Raw genomic sequence first — 22,512 nt, 5'->3', positions numbered from 1 at the left:
CTAAGTGCGCATAAAGCGAGAAGCGTGCCTCCGATGATTAGCCGCTGCTCTCTTTCGTCGAGGCGACCGAGTCGAAAATGCGAGAGCTTGATAGGTGAAATTGAGATTTGAAACTTCTCGGTACGCGCCCTGCATAAATGCGACATCTGACCGACGAGACAAAGGACACGAATTTTGTGTATTCAATGGAATTATACTCGACACGAGCATCGAGCAGTCGGGTTTTCTGAGCAGCTTTTAGCGATGTCAATTTGTGTATAGGCGCGTCGCAGCCGTAACGCGCAAGTTCAAGTTCGAAAGATGCCGCGCAATTGATAACGAATCGAGCACGTGAACCACGCCTCGGCTAAAAACACAGCGACTTTCGTACGATCGATACGCAGTCTCCGAATGCTATCGAGCAGCTGCATATAATAAAAAAAAAAAAGAAAGTCTCGAAGCTTGCAACAAGAAGAGAAAAAGAAAAAGGAAAAAGAAACGCACACACACGGGTGATTCATCTCGCGCGCGATAATGACCAAACACAAACTATCGTGCCTTATCGTCGAGAGGCAATAATAATAAACAATTAAGTTCTACGCGTCGAGTACTCAATATATGTGTATATAACAACATCAACTCGAAGCCGCGAGGACGCACACAGCACAAAAGTTGTCCCAACAACGCCGCGAGCCATTCGAGAAAACATCTGTCATCTGCGTGCCTTGGCTCTCGACGCTCATTCGGCTCGTTTTCATTCATGCGAAGCTCGGCGCAACACCAGAAAAAGAGCGCAGAAAAAAAAGAAAAAAATGAAAGAGAAGGAGAGAGAGAAAGAAAAAAGGCGTTGAGCGTGGTCAATTAAATCGTCTTACGTACAGCGCGAGATAGCATGGAAGGAAATCCTCGATGGTAATAACAATCAATCCAGAGTGTCCGCAGGCGTGTGTGTGTGTGCGTATTATTGACACGGCGCTTCGCTGCACACCATATATATACACAATATGTATATACTAATTAAGGCCAAAGAGCAGCAGCTGCGAAAGAAGAGAGAGAAGAAAACGAAGGAAAGTCACTTTAAATCTGACAGGAAGCGCAAAGTTAACGCTCGTTAACCCTTTCGCTCTCTTTTTTTTCTCTCTTTCTATTAGAAGCTCGCGCGCGCGCCCGCGTATATGTGTACACAATAAAGCTCAATTAATCCACATGCGCGCAGTATACGTAATAATGCAGTGGCGCGAGCCAAAGAGAGGAGAAATTGACGACGCGTGATACGAGTTTCGCGCCGCCGTCGGCACACCATCGTCCACGCGACTCGCCCGACGACGATCGCTTACGGAATGTTGCGTACGTATACGACGACCAATGTATGTTTGTGTGCACACTCGCGAGGCGAGAAAAAAGGGCGTGGAGAAAGGAATGAAGAGTTTGTTAAAGAGCGGAATTTAAGTCAATTTCCGTCGTAACAATTAACGACTTTTCACGCGTTCGTACTTTTTCTCCTTCCATCTTTCGTATAGCCATATCCATGAGTGGCTGCTCCTGCAGCAGTTGGTTAAGATTAATACGTCGAGCGATCGTCGCGCTAATATGTTTGTTTTCGCCGCTTTGAAATAATGAAATATCCATTAATAATGCATCTCCGCTATTTTTATAAAAATCACTCCCGCAAAATGTTCGACCTTCCGAAAGCATAAATAGGAAGAAAAAAAAACCAGCCACCTGATCTTTGAACTCGCGTTTGAAATTTCGTATCATAAAATTTCCATCTCATATCTTATAAATGTTTCAGGAGTCATTATAGAGGCAGAAATAAATAATAAATTCTAATAATAAAGCGTGAGTCAGACGTTGGTTTTTCCCTCGAGCATTTAGGTATTTCAGTTACTTCGATAAGAGCTGTTATCAATGCGCGTGTGCCTTCTGCAACGATTTCCGTTAATCAAGCCTCTCATCTGTCGCGCGTCACTCGACGTGCAAATATTCTCACAGGCACCACTGGCCTAGTTATAAATTTTCAAAAACAACAAAAACATCATCTCGTTAAAGCTGCACCGCGCGCGTGACGACGTTTCATTCATAAAACGGCTCGCTCGAGAGCCCAAAAACAGGTAGCAGCTTAATAAGGCAATAAATATTAAAATTTCGGGTTAACTTTGTCCTCGTTCCTCGTCACTTTGACTTCCAGTTTCCGAGCTCGAGCGTCTCGATTTCCGAGAAAAACGTTCGTCACCTTCCGGAAGTACATAGTAGGATATACGTACGCTCGCGGCTCGTTTCGATCTCACCTGTTGTTAATAACACGATACATACGAGAAAAACGAGATAAAGCCGTCATCGATAATTCGTGCGGTGACTCATGCATTCACGCGCGCGCAGTCTTTAAACGCCGCGCGGCACGGCATGGCACGGCACGGCTGCAGGCACAAGCGCGAGTTTATGAATGAACGGCACGTATATATACCTACTACACACACACACGAACTCGGTCGCGATTTACGCGCGAGGCGCACGCAAGTTTTGCGCCAACTTTCGTTGTTGCTCTATCCGGTTCGCTCGAGCTCCAGTCGGATCTAGATCGCTGCCGCGGCTAATTGAGCCTGCTGCTAATATATAGCAGCATGTAGTAGTACTAGATCGATGACGCGCGCGCGTTTACGATGGGACAACTTCTCATCGGCGCGTATAGTCATATCATTTTCTCTCGAGCTGTATCGAGATTAGAACGATGAATAATCAATTACATCGTTCGATTACTTAAATGCCCACTTCCGCTGATCGGCTTGGCATTTGCACTCCAGCAGCTTTTGAAGCGCGCATGACGTTCCTTATCGATTTGCAGATTCAGCGGGACACGATAATTGCGTAACACTTAATTAGATAGTGATAAGGCATTAGCGTCTCATTGGCTCGCGGGCGCGTGTGTGCGCAGGCCTCGTTGGATCGCGAATTTTTCGGTACTTCTCAGTTTGATATACTTATAACACGTACATATAATCTCGTACCGGTTGATGATGTAAATGCGTGCATTACCTACGCAAACCGGAGCTGGAGTACGCGCACTGACGTCATATAGCCAAATGGAATCACTTGCGGCATTGCATGTACTTCACACTCTGCTCTATAATTCAGGTGTATACGCGCAAAGTGGAATTGAGAAAGTACGTCTATGACGGCTCAATGACCCTTTCCATGCTGAGATCAATTACAATTTGGAAAATGAAAAGTCAAAGGAATAAATGCGTTTAATGAGCATATTATGAAACGAGACAACGACGGTATTCATCAAAATGTGTCAAAATTTTGTCGTACCAGCTTCTCGTTGAAAGAACTGTTAAGATCACTTACAATAGAGAAAGCTTCATTGTAAAACAAAAAAAGGCGGAAACCAAAGAACACATAGTTGATAAATATTAAAAGACCGGATAGAAAGGTGCCAAGATCCGGTCACTGATTACACAAACGCGCGCGTTTATTTACATTGTTCAATATTAGGTGAACCTTTTCATTTAAAATCATTTAAAAATAAGTCAAACAGCCGCATTCGTTACGTTTAGTGCGTCGCGTAGTTTTAAGCTTTGGCCGCAGATGTCGCTACTCGCGCCTGTTCGTCGACTCATTGCTAATTGAAATTTTTCTCGAACATTTAAATGCCCCTCAATGATTTGCTATACGCCTTTTTTACCGACGACTTTAAACGCGGCCGACTTTAAAGCGATTAATATCAATCTCGAGTCTTTACTCGCGTCGCGTGCAAATATTATAGCGAAAGTTTGGGATCCGGACTTGACGATGACCTTCTCCGAGAAGTCGCGATGTTTTCGCATGAATTTTATTGTCAAGACGTATTTTTCAAATTTTCTACGTGTATCATAAGAATAACATTGATGAGCAAGTATGTCCGTCTTATCCTTATATTTTTTGTGCTACCTTATGTTTCTAAACTATTCAATTGGTAATCTCAACTCGTAAATGATAATCAATTTCTTGGCTATGATATTATTGAAATCAAAGAAATTCCGTCAAGTATAGATCAAACTAACAATTTTTTGTTTTAAACTGTTATCCTACTGAAATGTTTACAATAGAATAATTCAAAACCTTTTTAATACTTTTTTCAAAAGTTTAAATAGGGGCAAGTATGACAGTCTGATCCTTATAATTTTAATCCAACTTTAAAATTCTTTCTCTTATTTATGAAACTTCTAATTTAAAATTGTTAATGATTAATTACTTAGCTATGATAGTAATGAAATCCAATACATTCCGACAAGTATTCAAGCAAACTAAAAATGTTTTCTCTCAAACTATAACCATGATGCAAAGTTTGTGATGAAATAATTCAATAACTAATCATATGACTGTTGACATTAATAGTAACTGTTAGATTCAATAATCAATCACATTTACATATTATTGAAATCAAATACATTCCGACAAATATTCAAGCAAACTAACATTTTTATTTCTCAACCGATAACCACAATGCAAAGTATAATTGTTAGAATTGATAGTAATTATTCAATTATATACAGTGATAACTGAAATGATACTCTCATGCGATCATGCAAAGGTAACAGTGGTATGTAAAAAAACCTTACTTATGACTCTACTTGCCCGGCCGTCTCGATAAAATTCAAGACTTTCTCAATCGTCATATAATAATTATCAATACATAAAAAATATAGTTTTCAAAGTTTTCGTCATTTTATTAGAAGCCTTTAATTTAATGGGTCTACAGCGCATGAGACCTTTGCTCATCTAATCTTTACAAAAACACGCAAAAAATTTACTCAATTAAAGACAAAATATTAAGTCACTAGCCTGCATTCTTTTTCTATTTTATTATACAATTTTTTCTCAGAATCATTCTTCCATCAGTTCATAAAAAAGACTAAATGTCATTCATGTAAAGGGATTATAAGATTATGTTACTATACATCATTGAATTGAAAAATGTAACTAACTGTTCAGAAAATTTTTGTAAAATATATGGTTTTCTTTCGGTACGTGAAATTGTAATGTTCGCATCGGATTTGATCGAGACGGCCGGGCAAGTAGAGTCATAAGTAAGGTTTTTTTACATACCACTGTTACCTTTGCATGATCGCATGAGAGTATCATTTCAGTTATCACTGTATATAATTGAATAATTACTATCAATTCTAACAATTATACTTTGCATTGTGGTTATCGGTTGAGAAATAAAAATGTTAGTTTGCTTGAATATTTGTCGGAATGTATTTGATTTCAATAATATGTGAATGTGATTGATTATTGAATCTAACAGTTACTATTAATGTCAACAGTCATATGATTAGTTATTGAATTATTTTATCACAAACTTTGCATCATGGTTATAGTTTGAGAGAAAACATTTTTAGTTTGCTTGAATACTTGTCGGAATGTATTGGATTTCATTACTATCATAGCTAAGTAATTAATCATTAACAATTTTAAATTAGAAGTTTCATAAATAAGAGAAAGAATTTTAAAGTTAGATTAAAATTATAAGGATCAGACTGTCATACTTGCCCCTATTTAAACTTTTGAAAAAAGTATTAAAAAGGTTTTGAATTATTCTATTGTAAACATTTCAGTAGGATAACAGTTTAAAACAAAAAATTGTTAGTTTGATCTATACTTGACGGAATTTCTTTGATTTCAATAATATCATAGCCAAGAAATTGATTATCATTTACGAGTTGAGATTACCAATTGAATAGTTTAGAAACATAAGGTAGCACAAAAAATATAAGGATAAGACGGACATACTTGCTCATCAATGTTATTCTTATGATACACGTAGAAAATTTGAAAAATACGTCTTGACAATAAAATTCATGCGAAAACATCGCGACTTCTCGGAGAAGGTCATCGTCAAGTCCGGATCCCAAACTAGTGCGTCGAGCAGACTACTCCAGGTGATTCCCGTAAGATGACATCGCGACTTCCCGCAAAAAATTATTGTCAAGTCCGGATTCCGACCTATTGGGTGGAGCAAGCCACTTGGGACGATATTCGTGCGAAAACACCGCGACTTCCCGGAGAAAGTCATCGTCGAGTACTGATCTCGACCTAGTGCGTCGAGCGATCCACCCGGGACGATATTCGTGTGAATACATCGCGACTTCCCGGAGAAAGTCATCGTCGAGTACAGATTTCGACCTAGTGGGTCGAGCGATCTGCCCGGGACGATATTCGTGAGAATACATCGCGACTTCCCGGAGAAAGTCATCGTCGAGTACAGGAGTCGACCTAGTGCGTCGAGCGAGTTGCCCGGGGTGATATTCGGGCGAAAGCACCGCGACTTCTACGAGAATCTTCGATATATGCGACATGTATACGCGACAGCACGTGCGACAGCACGTATATGTATACACAACACACAAAGGCAATGCGTATGAGGTGTTAACATTTTTTAGGTGTGAACATTTTTCATGCTTCTCACTTTCATAATGTTGTTTTTATCGAAAGTCGTGAACTTTTCGAAAATTCGAATACCTCATATCGATAGGATTTTTTCCAAGGAATCTGATGGGCTTATCAGATTCTCGATATCTCTTATCAAATTTAAATGAGAGCGAAAAGAAAGTTAGCGAAAAGTGATGGGCTGTATATGAGTAGCGGCGTGTCGTCACTTAGTTCCTGTCATACTTGCCAGGGGGAGCGCGACACGCGCTCCTCGATATTAATTTAAAGTTTCGTGCGGAGCGATAAGTTTTAATAATCAAGCCCGAAACCAGCACAACAACGTCTTGTAACAGTACATGCAGATATTGTATTAAAAATACAGATCAGTCCGAATCTCTAGCGTGGTAATGGCATAATCAACTTATAAACGTGCACCAACATTCCGACGAATTAGCATATACTTAACATTGATTAAAACGTCGGAGAGGGGGAGAAAGAGAGAGAGAGAATAAAAATCTTTTGCAAATTCCATTGCTCGTCGCACAAATGCACTTCATTTGGCTCATATAAGGGAGACGGGAGGAAATAACTAAGCGACGCGTGAAAAAAAAAATATTCAATTTTATTAATGTTCCGAGGCTCGAAGAAAAATACGGAGGCTCAGGGTACACATACACATTTATACGAGCGTCACACCGCGTGCAATAATTCAAAAGAATCCCTCGCTCGGTATACAGCGTGATAAAGTACCCTTCGTCCACACATTCACTGACGTACACTCACACATTTGCGCGTTCAACATGTGTGAATATGTAGAGAGAGAGAGAGAGAGAGAGAGAGACGGTCAAGCATATGAAAAGTAACGAAATGAGGGGGAGTAGGAGCCGCACATATAGGCTGCTCGAAGCCCGCATGTCGCGCGTACAGACAGTTTAGGGTTGTTATTTCTTTCGGCTTCTCGGCTGCGGCCTTTTTCTTACGGCTCTCACGGTTTTCTCGCGTCGCCGCTACCAGTATATATCCACGTAATGTGCAGCATGCCTATATAAATGTAAACGCGCGGCGCACCGTCGCATCGGAGAGAGAGACTCGGCGCGCGTATGAACATCGAGTGCGTCGAGTGCCTCGTATCTTGAATAATTCTCCGGTTCAATGACGGGGAAATTTTGTCGCTTCATATACCGTCCCTTTTATATTCTTTTTGGCTTGCGTATAGACAGTAATAAAGGCACACCCATCGCGAGTTACAAGTACGTACATAGAAGGCGGTAGCATTATACCCATGTTCACTGGGCATGCTGCACACACATGCACGACACCGAAAATTATACGTTCATATTTTGACCGGACAATTTACGGCTTCTGCGTTGTTAGTGCGGTCCAGCATCCCGGAAAAATCAGTTCAACGCGCGCGCTGAGTCAGACGATGAAATTTGCCGTCAGTTCCAAATTCGAAGGTACCGTGCGCGTACACACGAGTGTATGCAAGAACGCGTCAATCACGGACATCGGAAACAGAAACCGCAACATTTTCTCTTCTTGTCTTCTTTATGGCATCTCCAACACACATCACCTTTGTCTCTCTTTTCTATTATCTCTTCCTTTTAACTCATTTCGAATGCGCTCCTTTTTTTCCTCTCCTCTCTCACTCACTCTCTTTCTCTTCTTCTTCGCACTTGGACGTATATATTTATACACTCGTGGCAAAGGGTCTCGACATTCTTAAACGCGCGCATTTAATGCCAAGAGTTCAATGGAGTATCGGAGATTCTCTCGGTATTTTTTCTCTCTCTCTCCATGGCTCCAGGATCGGCACGCCAAGAATTCGGAACCACGAGCCGTCAAAGTATACGTATACCTCGAGTTGCACTGCCAGCTGCTGTGAGAGGCAATCTGTACATTTTTTTTGCTCCCCCTTTCAGCTCGATGCGGACCGATGTGTGTGGGCGTATTAAAAAGAGCGCATACGAGCGATAATTGATCGATGGAATGCGATTGTGGACGTCTGCAAGTAGCTCACATTCGAATACACGTGTATGTAGTACGTCTTGCTTATATATGTCTCTTGGATGCAGCAAGGTATTATAATCATATCGAGTTTCCTCATCTCTCTATTCCAATCTCGCGCGTATCCAATGACACGTACAACACGCATTGTCTCCTTTCCTCATTTTTTTTCTTTCTGTTTTTTTTCTTTTTTTTTTAATTTGATGCAGCTCATTATAGAACGAATCTCTCGCATTGTTACTAATTGCACTTTTGCGAAATCGTCATTATCTTTCGCGTTGTCCGTTCGCAGCGCTATACTCGGCAGCCGCAATGTTTGTCTCTCTCTCTTTCTCTTTTTTCCTCTTTCTCTGCCTTTTCTACGCACATACACGCGCTTGACGTTCATTAACCTTTTTTCGCTCTCTTTGTGCAAGTTCGCGCGCGCGCTGCGTCTTCTCGACGCGTCACACGTATATGCTTTTTTATTTATACATATGCACACACACACGCTTATAGGAGTATCGTCTTTGTTCAGGTTAAAAATGATGCGTTATAAGCGATAAATTTGGAATGAACTTTGGCGTCGGACGAGCGTCGTACGCGTACGCGCGAGCGAACAAAAAAACAATCAGCATTTCTGCGTGCGAACAAAAAATATTTTTCGATGGAAAATCTTTCCCTCTCCCCTTTGCTCGCTTTTTATCTTTTAACCATCGCGCGTACGTGAAAAGTGTCTCCCTCTCCTTCGCACAGACTCATCTAGTTAATTTCCTAATGAGTGTACGCACCGAAAGCGAGACGGAGCTTTTATTGGATGCAAAAGGCTCGTCGAGGATGATTACGCGCGCAGGGAAAAACTTTTCCTCGCCGAAAGCTCGTACGCACACAGAGAGGCAGACGATTTACAGCTATATACCGAGTACTCGTTGTATTTAAGCTGGCGCCAGAGCCTGCCTCTCTTATCTCGTAATACGTTCTTTTGCATTCGCAGGCGCGCACGTACATACACGACGCCAATTTACGCATCAAAAAGTTTCGCTTTATGTTATACATAGATAAATCTTACACTTTGTGCGATTTTCATCGCGCTCCCCCTACCGGTCGAGCTTGCAACTTTTGCGAATTAAACTTTGTTAATCGTGTACTCCAATTCATTAGGTCGAGCTTGAGCGACTCTTCGTTCTCCCGCTCTCGTGCGTGCATGGCAATAATAGAAAGCACTCGGCTATGAGTGAAATCTCAGTTGTCTTATTGTAGTCTTTATATGTCAACGCGATCGTCAATTACGAGCGATGGAAAGCACATTAATCGAATATCATTATCAATTGGAATTTGTATATCGTATTAAGACGATGTCGAGAGCAACATATGTAGTACCATAACGTTCTCTAGCACTGATCGATAAGATATATGTGTGTGTGTGTTTGTATTTCGTGTGACCAAGAGTCCATAGTCGTTCTCAATAATAGTGGTCAATCAACGAACAGCTACATAATACGAGAATCATCTAGAGGCGCTGAATCGATCTCGCGCAAGTGTATTCTCTTGCATGCAAATATAAGCATTATGCTCCTAGTTCTTTTGCTCGAAGACGAAAAATAAAGGAAAAGATACTTAAAATCAATTAATTTGTACGGCTTGAATTCAGTTTGTGTGCGCGCGTTTACGTATTATGCTATTGCAATGTTTGGAGCTCGTGCGTGGACGGAAGTGACGCTTAATTGCGCGCTTAATTTGACGAAAGGGACGTTTTGAGTCTCGTGCGTTATTGTTCGTGCGGCGAGCTCGGCACTTGGCCCGGAAATGTAAGTCTTTGACCGACTCGCTTTCGGTTTTTTTCTTCGTTTTTTTTTTATCAAATCGTCGCTTTTGCCCGATAATCTTCCAAAGATACGCACATGTGTATTTCACGTTTGTTATTGAAAAAAAACTAACAGCTGAATCGATCGAGCGCGTAAACATGTTTTGACGCTGCTGACGCGCTCGAGAAAGTTCATTAAATGCTATCGATCTGAGTGGCTATATATACGCACCTGTCGATGGTCCCCGCTGTAAGTTCGTTTACACGAGACTGGTCAAATTTGTTTTGAAAAACTCGGAGCTGCGGATAAAGTTCGTCGATCTCGTGCGGCTGCGAAAGTGAGGGCCACGATGGTATAAAAAGTCGATAATCGTGCATCTTTATCTTTCTAATATAGCAATACTCGTCGAGTTTATTACTCTGGCATGCATTATTTTAATTTCAAAGATGCCAAGTTCGTACGAACAAACAGAAGATTCGATGTGACTTTCGTCACGCAGATGCGTACGGATGTGCTTTGTCCTGCAAAACAATGGGCCAAGCGCATGCTTATAGACTACTTTGGGACTCTTTTCACGAAGGTGCCGATTTACTCGTGTCGTATAATAAGCTCGATGACTGACACATTTCGATTGGGCCTAATTTTATCAGACTTCATTCATGAATCTTATCGGCATTTTAGCTGAATGTGTGCTCAAGCGATTCCCATTCTTATTCACCTCGAGCTCGGGTGTATGAACGATCTTTGCCAGGATGAAACGATCTAAATGAAAAATGCCTTATCAAGAAGTGCACAAATATAAAAATAAAAACGCGAGAAACGCTTCTTACCTGCAGCCTTTCTCGTTCGATCGCACCGATTCTCGGTATTTTCTCAATGGACCCACGGCGTCTGCAAACTCGTTCACGACGCGGCGCTGCATCGGGTGAATCGGTGTCTGCCTATGTATGTGCGCGGAATCTCCGGCGCATCCGTACCGGAAGCAGTTGTGCGGAATTCGACTGTGCCACAGCTCCGTGTTGGACTCGACCTCTCACGCAGCAGCTCAAGGCGGTCGTATGGACTCGTTTAAGAAAAAAAATCCTCCTTCCCGCACGATGACGCAAGTGTACGCGCGCGATTCGCAGAAACTCGCGCTTCAAACGCGTGGATTAGCTCGGCAATTCAAGAGAGAAAGAGCGGGAGGAAAAAATTAATAAACAATTTCCAGGCCCATTTGAACTAATGCAACTGTTGGCCGATTGTATCGTGCACTTTTTTTTCTACTCGACGAAAAAGCTTCATTTGTTCGTTTACATATTGCTCTGAATTTGCAATAATAAGTGCGATATTTATACAATATCGTTTATACGTAGATGAGTCATCGCGGACTTTCAGAGATAATACATGCGATTTTTCTGTGGCGAAAGTGAAACATGCATCATAGCTGAAGATTGAATCATTTTGCACAATTTTCGATAGGGTTGACTTTCTTTCAAAATTTTGTCGATGATAATTTGTTTTTTTACAATTAAATTTTTTTTTCAAAGCTAATTGCCTGAAAATTGCATCATTATATTATAACTCCCAGGAAACAGGAGTTTTTCAGAGAAAATAATTGTTTGCCTGCTCGCGTTTCCTTGAAAATAATTTTGCGTTTTCGAGTTCGACGTGACGATAGCGGCCTGATTTTGGTTCTGAAGATGTCGATGCATCGCAAATTGAACGATATATACAAATAAAACTGCGCAGGTTTTTTCGCTATACACACCGCGTGGCATAATTTATCGCAAATCGTTACAGCAACAAATTTGATTATTATTGAAATCGCGTGAAATTCCATTGACAGATAAGCAAACGAATAATTAACATAGTTCGGTACGCTCGCACGTTTATCGGGGCCGTTATACTGCGCTCTTTTTTTTTCATTATTAAAAACAATAACTACGGCCTATCGATGAATTCCCCGAAGTCGAAGCAATAAATAAGGCAGAAATTGCGACTAGAAAACGCGCACAGTGAAAAGTTGGGGAGAAAAATCGGCACCGATACTCGGAGAGCGTCTTTGGCGGTGATTCTCTGCCCGCAAATGGAGTCGTGCAGCTGGAAATTTTGTAAAAGGATCCGATTGGCGTATTTTATATATAAAAACAACGTGTATACGTAGAGCTCGAAAAGGTAAAAAAACCCACGATCGCGCATGCGGTTGGCCGCTATCGAGCCGAGCTATATCCAGCAGCAAAGCCGGCAGCGTGGCGGAGTATATATACCTATATGGTCGTTCGTCAGTTTGGAGCGTGCGCTCTCCTGCCGCTCGGCAAACAATACAGGCGCGTATATGAAAAAGCCTCGAGCAAGAAAGAGAGCGAGCGACCGAGTGAGCAGCGATCGTCGAGCAGCCGGGGGAACTCCACCGCAGCGCGCGCGGCATAGGCACACATTGTCAGTGTCACTCGGACTGTCGTGCGGCGTACATCGCACCGTCGTCGTTTCTGCCTTTTAACCCACGAAAAATAATCGTATATACGTGTAAAGTGCTCCGTGCAAGACCGTAGTCTCGGTTTTTGTTTGGTTTCTCGTGCCCGATCGACGTGACAAGTGTTTTTCTATGTGTTTACGTCGTGCGTGCGGCTGAAAGTGGCTCGAAACAAGTGTCTTTACAGAGCCAAGCCAAGAGGCATCGTTGGGTTGTCCTGCGAGTGCGCGCGGCCAATTTTCAAACTGTCACTCGGGCAAAACGTCAAGCGAGAGAAGCCTGCGGAGAGCTGAGAGAGCTCGCGCTGCGGTGTAGATCGAGAGAGACCTTGTGCGGGTGAGTGTGCAGCAACGCAGCCGCGTTCACATTATGAATATATGATGTTGATGCGAGAGTGCGCATGTGTGTATGCATGCATGTGGCGAGGGACACCTGTTGCCGTTTCATTGCTATCATAACTACGACGCTATCGAGATTAGCGAGAAAACGTGACAACATCGAGAGAGATTATAGCTGTCCCTTTGCTTTTTCTTCGACCTCGTTAGGCTACTACCGCTGCTTCGCGTTATATATTATATACCTGCGACGCGCATCGATTGTACAATTGCGCGACTCCTTATGCGCGTCACTTATCGCTGCCGCTCGCCTATAAAGTAAAAGATAATTGCGAGCGCGTGAAATGGCACGTTTTTTTTTCTGTAACTCTCTTGCGCGCGTATATAATGTGTACGAGCAGCGATCGTATCTATCGTGCTATGTGTATGCCCAACATCGTGTTGATCGCGACGGCTGCCGGCTTGCGTCATTTTTCAGGCCGACTTCGGCATAGTAAAAATTTCTCATACTTCTAACGTTGGCGTTTATTGGTGTGGGGGCATCGGTGCGCTCCGACCATCGGAGAAGTGGCCCCGATCGATATTGTTGTATACGTAGCATAACATTGCCCGAGTTCAGCACTTGACGGCCTTTTCCCCGCACCGCGACGTTGTTTTTCGAGCTGCACGATTCCGCGGACGCGTGTCCGTATACGTGTGTACTGTGTATATACGATAGGTATGTGTATTTAATGATTTTAAAGGGGGAACTGACGTCAGCTGAGCTTGATCAAGACGCTCCAATTTTTGATATGGGGCTTTCAACACGACGTGGAGCGCCACCGATATATATAAATACACTTCGTGTGACGTACTTGTGTATTACCCATACACAATTCAAGTTCGTAGCTTTCTTAATTAGCTAGAATTATTACTATATTACCGAGTGCTTAAAAAAGCAAGAAGGATACTTTTCGAAAAGTCGTAATTAACTCTGTAGCACCGTTGTTAATAATTAAGAAGAGAGATGAAGTGGGAAATGTAAGTATGTACGTGTGGGTATTATATCGCATATATATATAAAAGTCGCGTTCGTGTTTCGGTCTCTTTGCGTGTTTATGATAGTAATAATAAAGAGTTTGCGCGCGCGGCGTGCGTAGCATGTGACCTTGGTTTTAAAACTCCAGTCGAACAGTGCGAGCCGTGCGAGTGGCAGGCAGCAGCAGCCGTTGTAGCAACGCGACTCTTTGTTAAGATTTTTTTTCTTCGCTGCGTAAAATTATGCTTACCTCGGCTCGAGCTGCACTCGCTTGGCCGTAGAGCTCGCTGCTGCTATAACATGCCACTGTGTCTGCGTGCATATACGTGTGTGCAACTCTGGACTATTCTCCTCTTTTTCCACGAGAAATTCGCGTGATTAACGCACGTGCGTATGTAATGCATTACATGTATTATATACAGTCGTCTTATATATATGTGCCTATTGCTGCAGTGCATCGAGCCTGTGCTCGGGAGCTCGGGAGCGCGTTGCATTTTTCCATGTAAACATTGCGTCATGATCGGGTGCGCAGGCGCTCTTGTTCCATATAATATCACTGCACAGCAGCAACACAGCAACAGCGGCATGTGCGAGGCACGTCTCTGTGACGACGACGTCGCCGCCGCCGCCGCGGCGAATCGCGATACAGCACATAACCTTGTACGATATTCTTTAATATGTATTATGCATGTACGCACACCTCTATACAGGTGCGCTCAATACTGTATACGATATTACTTTATATTTTCTTTCGTTGATTTGCGCAGCTGTGTTAATCGATGCGCGTTACATCTCGATACGATGAAAGCCAAACTTTCACGTCCTTACCCGAAATATGCCTTAGAAAAGTGAAATTGAAGCTCGGCGCGATGCCGCCGCTCTTTTCCTTGCCTCGCTCCGTGTTTGTTTTGAGAGAACTCTGGAGTTTTTTCTTCTCTCCGGCACATATGAAAATATACACGCCATATTGTGTGCATAGGGTCGAGATAAGCACACTCGTAACTCGCGCACCCATCCTGTTTACATTTTTCAACGGCTGCATTAGCGATGATATTTCATCGAGCTCTATTAATTTGCCTTTTTACGCCTTTTTTCCTTTGATTCGTGCGCATACAGGGACGATTTTAAATTCGATCGAGACTCGAATTCCGAAACTCGAAGGAGAAAGAGCTAACGCGGAGAGATGCTGCTACTGCTTAAACACTCGTAATATAATAATAATATATATATGAGCTTGCGTGTGTTGTGCGATGCTCACTCGCGCGTCTCGGTATTTTCGTCGTAAAGGCGGAAAATATATGTAAATTATCCAAAGCCCATGGTATGTGCTATATTTAAACTAAACGGTTGTATCTCGCTTTTGGAATTTTAAAAACCTCGATCTTTCACGCTCGCTTGCCGTTTTAATATATCCATGCTCACGCGTGCAATATACGCTACTGCGGCAGTCGAAGAATTTTGCATTCGAATTTATCGCGCCTCGATAAGGCTCAAATATTGGAATTTTGCATATAATATATAACTTTTATTAAAGAGGATAAATCCTTAAAGCGAGACACACTGTCGTCGTCGTTGAGTACTTGTATCTGCCTCGATGCATATATGCATATAATGCAAACTTGTAAAATATGTCAATGAACCGCATCCGCGCTTAGCCCGATAAAACTCGTTTCGAATTTGACCCGAAAATATCGAGTCACTCTCGAGCGTGCGCGCGCGCGACTTTTGTTCAAATCACATCTCGACCGAGCCTCGTCAAGGTCGCGAGAGGCAAAGAAAAAAAAAGGAAAGAAGAAGATGAAATTCTCTCGAGTTTCCATTGATGCATAAGGTCTGCTGCTGACAAGCGCGTCTCTAAGTCATTCTCGGCTCTCTTATACTGCTCGAAGTGCATCTCGCGAGCGCAGTAATCGTTCTCGTTTACGCATTCCCCGCGCGTGTGCATTTTTATGTACATGTAAGAATCGTACGTAATCGAGGATACACCAAGGCCATATAGCATACATATAAGCCATATGTGAATGTGCAGCAGCTTCCCTTCGTTTCTTTCTTCTCTCTCTCTTTTACTCTCGGTGCGAGCGCGAGCGTAAATCGTGTAAACCAGGAGGCTATCGCGCGCTCAAGCTTACATAGGCGCAGTGTGATTAGCAGCGAGAGAGGGAAGAGAGAGAGAGAGAGAGAGCCAAGCAAACAACGATGGCAGTATTATACGTTGTATTTTTGTTTATCATCATCTGCCACGGCTTATTTTTATTTTATTGACATTGACGCTCTAATCCAGAACTTCGATAGCGGGCTCTACTTGTCTGTTTGCACTGCATATAGTTGATCACAAAAAATACTTTGCTTTTTATTTTCTTTCAAATAGTCGATCTATATTATTGAGCATGACTTCATGGTGCTGACCTTGTCTTCTAGGATAACTTTTAACTGCTGCGCTCGTTAAAGCATGTCCGCGTTTACAGGTCCCTTTTTAAAAAACGAATTAATATACTCGTTTGAACTTTGAGAAGCGACCCGAGCTAATAAATGGATTTCAAAGCAATGGACTTATGGTAGTAAAATGTTTTCGTATTCTAAGTAATTTTGCAGCCGAACGATTTCCTATTACAGAACATTGTACCGACAATTAACCTGTTCAACGAGACGATGCACATGACATTTAACAACTTCTTTTAATTTTCTCTTCGTCCAAAAATGTTTGGAGCATTCGCTACAATGTTGTCTCTCTCTCTCTTAATTCTGGTCGAAAACCGCGGCACTTTTTGAGCATCGCCATAATCATAATTATTGCGAGCTGCCTCTCTGCAAAGCCAGCAGAAGTTGCGCTCGAGAGCGGGTGGGCTATAAGGTCATCGCTCGAATTATATTTTAGCCTCTGCCACACGAGGCAACTAAGCTCTTTGTCTGCCTCGTGACGGGAGACGCTCCCTTTTGCCGCTTCTTCGCTCTCCTCGCGTCTTCTTGCCTGAGATGTTTATAGGGTTTGGTTTTTCCAAGGGTCTGCAGTTTTACCCAGAAGAAAATACGTTGCACGTGTGGATCTTATTTTGCCTCAACGCTGCAGCACCGTATATTATACACATACACCGGGCCTGGGCCCCGTGAAACTTTATTTTGGATTTAAATGCATAAGAGAATAATACAGGCACGTATTATATATTGCGACTCGAGACTGACTTTCTGGAGTTAAAGGTGCTGCGTGCGTTTTGAATTTTAATGAGACGTTTGAATCTGATATATACGTGAAATATAGCTGAAAAAAGAGAGACGAGGAGAAGCAGAAAAAAGGCGACGAAGAATATGACGATGATATTTAGTATTTCAACGTTTCTGTTGAGTACCTATATGGCTCCCTCTGCGAGCCGTTCAATATTATCGTGCGCCATAAAAAGTTGATTTGAATTTTAAGTTTTGTTTATTTCTTTTGTTGTTGATTCTAACAGACAACGGCGTTGTCAAAGCTTCGGCTGCTATATAAAATAAGCCAACTATACAGTGTGTAAAATTTTTCGACGGAGCACAACCTCCTTCGACGAGCATAAAGCTTTCAACGTTTGAAATTCGTAATACATACTTTTTCGTCGCGCTCGGGTGCAATAGCCATTAAAACGATGCGTGCCTTGAATATTTAAAATTCTTCGATTTGACGGTACGCATAAGTAGTAGGCGCCTGTTAAAAGTCGCGCACATGTGCATATACGGCGCAGCTCCTCGAGATCCTGCTGAATCCTCCACATTGTGCGCTCTCTTATTTGGCATTCTTCGTAATCGAATTCACACTCGAAGCAGCGCGTTTGAACGAATCTCGGATAAGAAAGAATGTTTCAGATTACGGATCGATCGTGTCGCTCACTCGGCTCGGCCGCACGCGCGCTATCGATCTCTCAACGTTCTATTCTTGTTCGACGTGTTGCGTTTAACATCGCTTTTATTATAATCTCTGCTGCGTTGTTTTATTTTTATTTCGACGAAATTCGATTGCTTCAATTTTTTTTGTCGCCTCGAGGCTTGCGCCACGACGTATATATTGTACAGGCTTGGAGAATCGAGACGCAGAGCAGCAAAACGCGCATAGCAACTCTTCGCTTGGACGTCGCACGCCACGATATATGCCAGGCCACATCCAGGAAACATGTATAAATGTGTGCGTGTGTGTATACGAGCGCAGCAAGTACAGCCAAAAGATAAGGCAGTAGAAGCAACGCCAGAGAGCAGTTCTCTCTCTCGTGCAATAATAACAACAATCCGACCAGCTGGCAGTCGCACTAACAAAAATACAGTGCACAAATATTTACATAATGTACGCGGATACGTTAAAAAAAAGGGAAATTCCTAAATATTTGCACGAGTTCGCCGAAGTCGAGCTGAAATAGGAGATTACATTCTTTTTCCTCTTCTTCTTCTTTTTTTTTTGTAACACACGCGTTGACAACTGCAACTTGCATATACATATAACGAACGGATAAAAAGATCTCCGTGTATCGTGGCGAGAGCTTTGTTCGAGTCGAGAGACGCGCGCGTGTTACGCCTGTGGGTGGACACGCTCACACTCGAGCGTACAACAAGCCGAGTTTATCGATCGTTTTTACCAGCGGCGGCGACGACGACGACGACGACGAGTACGATAATATAAGCTCGATGTTCCTCGTCGTCTATCGTCTTTGTCGATGTATATACTGTACATTACACACGGGCAGGTCGTAGTTGCGATGTGCACACGCGTCATGTAGGCCGCCGGCCCTCACACATATGCGTTCGTGTGTGATTTAGTTTTTCAAGTTCAGTGCCGCGCGCTCGGCGACCAATTTTATCTGCCGTCTTGCGCTTCGTTCCATGTACGAATGTGCATAATGATATTTTAAAATATTCATTACTGTCGAGATAACTTGCGCGAGTATAGATGAGTTTTTACCCTCGTCCGCGTGTGCGACTTACAGAGAGAAAGACGATCGTCAGTGGACGATTCGTACGATATTGCTTAATTGCACGAATAAACAAGGCTAAGAAATAAAAAGCATGTAATAAACTACGAGAAGCCGAAAATTTGCACGTAATTGAGCAAATTGCGCGATATCTATATATGGTTGAGAGCCTGCACTGCACACGCGCGCACTTTCCATTTTTTACAACGTCACCATCGTTCGAGCGCACGGGGAATATCCGATTTATATATCGATGCGGCGGGGAAAAAACGTCGAAACGACTCGGCGAATCCGAAAGTATTTTCCTGGCGCCCGGCCAGGACAGGCTTTTTTTTTCTTCTCTCGTTTCTTCTTTTTCTCTCGGCTCCTGCGCATTTCCCCCCGCCGAAGAAAAAACGAGAGCTCCACAGGTGTCGTTAAACTTGAACCTTGTATGCGCGTGCGGATATAGCCGGCACGCGGCGCTTACGCAACCGAATCGATTTTTCAATGCAATAATGGACTGTGCTCGCGTACGCGTATTGCGGTGGCCGCAACAAAAAAACTCGCCTGGTAATATAATAATAATAATAATATATGGCAGAGCCCGCCTGCGTTACATCTATACAAAAAGACAATTTGTTCGATTCTTTCCTGACAAACTCTCTGATTACATATACTTTTGCCTCCCCTGCCTTGTGGCTGCCTGTTGGTGCGCGTGTGTGTGTGTGCTCGCACGACAACGACAACAATCAAAGGGAGACAGAACGAGAGAGACAGAGAGAGTTCATAACGTGAAATTATTGCTCAACCCTGTGTCGTGGTGTGTATCACATAATATACACAAGTATAGTCGAACAGGCAACCCACGCGAAATTACACCTTCGCGGCAGGCAGTATAATATCGTCGTCTATATACCCGACGACTTCCTCCCTCCCTCTGATACATTTTATACACTTTATGTGATATGTGCTATAGAAGTAGATGTGCGGTTGGCTACCGAAAAGCCCTTCGCAGCGAGCCATGGATATGGCAATTCCAATAGGTAAAATGTTATTTTGAAAATTGAGCAGTTGAAACCTTAGCTTATCAATCAGTCGTCCCCCTTTGTGACTCGCACACAACGAGAAACAGAGAAAGAAAGAGAGAGAGAGAGAGAGAGAGAGAGAGATAGAAAAAAAGGACTTTGCGTCTCCGTTTCTCGTAGATCCATTAGGATCTGGCTAATGGATGAGTCCATAAAAACGAGTCGTCATTCTATAGATTCATCTCTTTTGCAAGCGGCATAGCTACCGGGTATTATATCGTTTTAGACGCATACACACATACGGAACAAACTGCGCGTTCACGACCAATCGCGTAGCGAGCCCCAAACTCCCGCGCTCTCAGGAGTGGCATATTTCGCGTCCGTGCGGCCAGATAAATCGTTCTGATAATGCCTGCGGCTCGACATGTATTCAGGTTTTGAGAACAAATTTTTTCCCCCCGCGAGTCTTTTTTCTCGTCGTCCAGTTTTTATATCTGCAATTCATAGAGGACATGCAGCGAGGTAGTTTGGAGACATTTTTTTCTCCTCGAGAGAATTAATTAAAAGCTCGAAATGTTTTGCTCCATTTTCTCGAAAGCGCGGCCAATAAAACGGAATACTTACTTTTTCGCAACGAGCGGCCAATCAGTAGATAAAATTGTCTACTCCTTGGATAATTGCGAATTGCAGTTTAAGTACAGGCGAATATACGAGACATAATACAGCGTTGACGAGCGTATATTATAGCTGGCCTAGCACTGGCGAGCGAATAGCAAGACGCGGCAATTTCTTCTCTCTAGTTCTTGCAGCTTTTCCCTTCGTCTTTTTAAATACGAGCACTTCTCTCTCACTTTGCGTCTCACCCTCGACAAAAAGAAACTTCCACCCTCGCGTCGTATCTTTCTTTTTCTTCTCTCTCTCTCTCTCTCTGATTTTCTCTCTGCAGCGTCCCCCTTGGCGAGTCGAAAAAGCACAACTCGTTACGAGCTCGAAGCAATACAAAACGCGCGCGCGTGCTGCCGGCATCTCCGCGTATATATCTTCCCCTCTGCTACTCCGCTGCTAAAACTGCTACCCCCACTTTGGGGCACTTCCTCGGTGTATACGCAGTGGTGCACGTATACACGGTACGTCTCTCGCGAAATATTTTTGCACGCTCGTAGCAGCAGACGAGCTTACGCGCGCGTATCGCTATGGTCTATTTCGAGAGAGAGAAAGAGAGAGACGACGACGCAAGAGACGAGGGCCAAACGCCACCTCTGCGAAAAAGTAGCCGTCAGTTACGCCTAGGCGTTTGCGAGGGCAGCACTAGATTTATATTTATAATATAATAATTAGAACGAAACAAATTAAAACGACGTCGTAACCGGCGACGATAAAAATAAGAACGAACCATTAACGAAAATCATTTACAATCACTCATCATACTATTAACCGACCGATCGTTAAGCATAAACAATTGTTCAAGTCATAAACGAACGTATCTTCGATAGAAAAATCGAATTGACAGTAACACGTCATATTTACGTTTTTTGTTGTCATTAAAGCTCATTCAATAACGACAATCATTCATATAAATCGACGACGAATTTAAAAAAAATAAACGACAACGACAAAACTTGATATTATATCCGCGACTTAATAGAAGAAAGTAAAAAAGTTTAAACGATATATCTTTTTTTATCATAAACTATCGAGTTTGAGCGAGTGTAATCTCGAACGAAACCGGCGAATGAGAAAACAAAGTAACGCATCGAAACGACCAAGATATTATTATTGATAAAGCATAAGTATATGCAAATTGTTATTAGTTATTTATCAAATCGTTAAGTTAAAATCTTAAAAAAAAATAAATAAAAATGGCTGCAACCACTCTGGACTCCATCGACTTAGCTATCCTTGCACAAGATCTGATATTTCAACAGGTAAATCATCCGTAAGAGTCAATCACTTTCATCGAAAAGAAAAAGAAAGAAACGAAAAAGCATTAACTCATTGACTTTGAACTAGTGTTTAACGATTTAACACTGTAGAGCTTTAATGATTTTCGTGCATATTTTAAGCAAATAACATGCATCGTCGAGTCGGACAGAAACAAACGTATTTTAAAAATAAATCGTGAATGAATAGCGAGCGCGCGAGAATCGCACGCGTAAATCCAGAGAGAATCGATAGCTTGAATAACCGATAATTTGCCTCGCGCCTGTGCATGGTAATTGTGTATGTGTGCGTGTGAATGCGCACGATCTCGTATTCTTAAATGTATTCATCAATACGTGTGAGTGCCGCAACACCTACGCGCGCTCGACCGAATACGTGAAATTTTAACGCAAACGAGTTTTCTTTTTTGATACTTCAAGTTCAAACGTATTGACGTCTTTATCTATTTCCACGCAAACTGAATTTATAAGAAAATCTCTCGAAACTTCCGGCTATATATAAAACCACCTTGGGCAGCAAAGCTCCGAGAGAAAAAAAGCTAACTTTTTTTTCTTCGTAATTCGTCGAGTCGAGCTTTTCTCGGACGATACACCAATATCGTCGTCGCAACGTAAGAATTCTGAAAAAAAAAGCTCGCGTTAATTTGT

At 42.6% G+C, this 22,512-nt stretch overlaps 1 protein-coding gene across 4 annotated transcripts in view; it reads left to right on the top strand.

Moving 5' to 3' along the window:
- The window catches only part of LOC106656291 (transcription factor kayak), a 48,737-nt gene that overhangs the window by 19,186 nt on the left and 7,039 nt on the right, over positions 1-22,512 (top strand). The window contains exon 1 of one of the 4 annotated variants that reach the window (XM_014377172.2): positions 21,201-21,849. The exons of the other annotated variants lie outside the window; for them this stretch is intronic. Within the exon in view, the coding sequence (XP_014232658.1) occupies positions 21,784-21,849 (66 nt within the window). The 5' untranslated portion in view covers positions 21,201-21,783. Of the gene's footprint in view, positions 1-21,200; positions 21,850-22,512 lie in introns of those variants that run through there. 4 annotated transcript variants of the gene reach the window in all.

Source organism: Trichogramma pretiosum, unplaced genomic scaffold (genome assembly GCF_000599845.2).
Source record: "Trichogramma pretiosum strain Unisexual culture from Peru unplaced genomic scaffold, Tpre_2.0 scaffold72, whole genome shotgun sequence".
Classification (NCBI taxonomy): Eukaryota; Metazoa; Arthropoda; class Insecta; order Hymenoptera; family Trichogrammatidae; genus Trichogramma; species Trichogramma pretiosum.
This window is presented reverse-complemented; position numbering and strand designations above follow the sequence as displayed.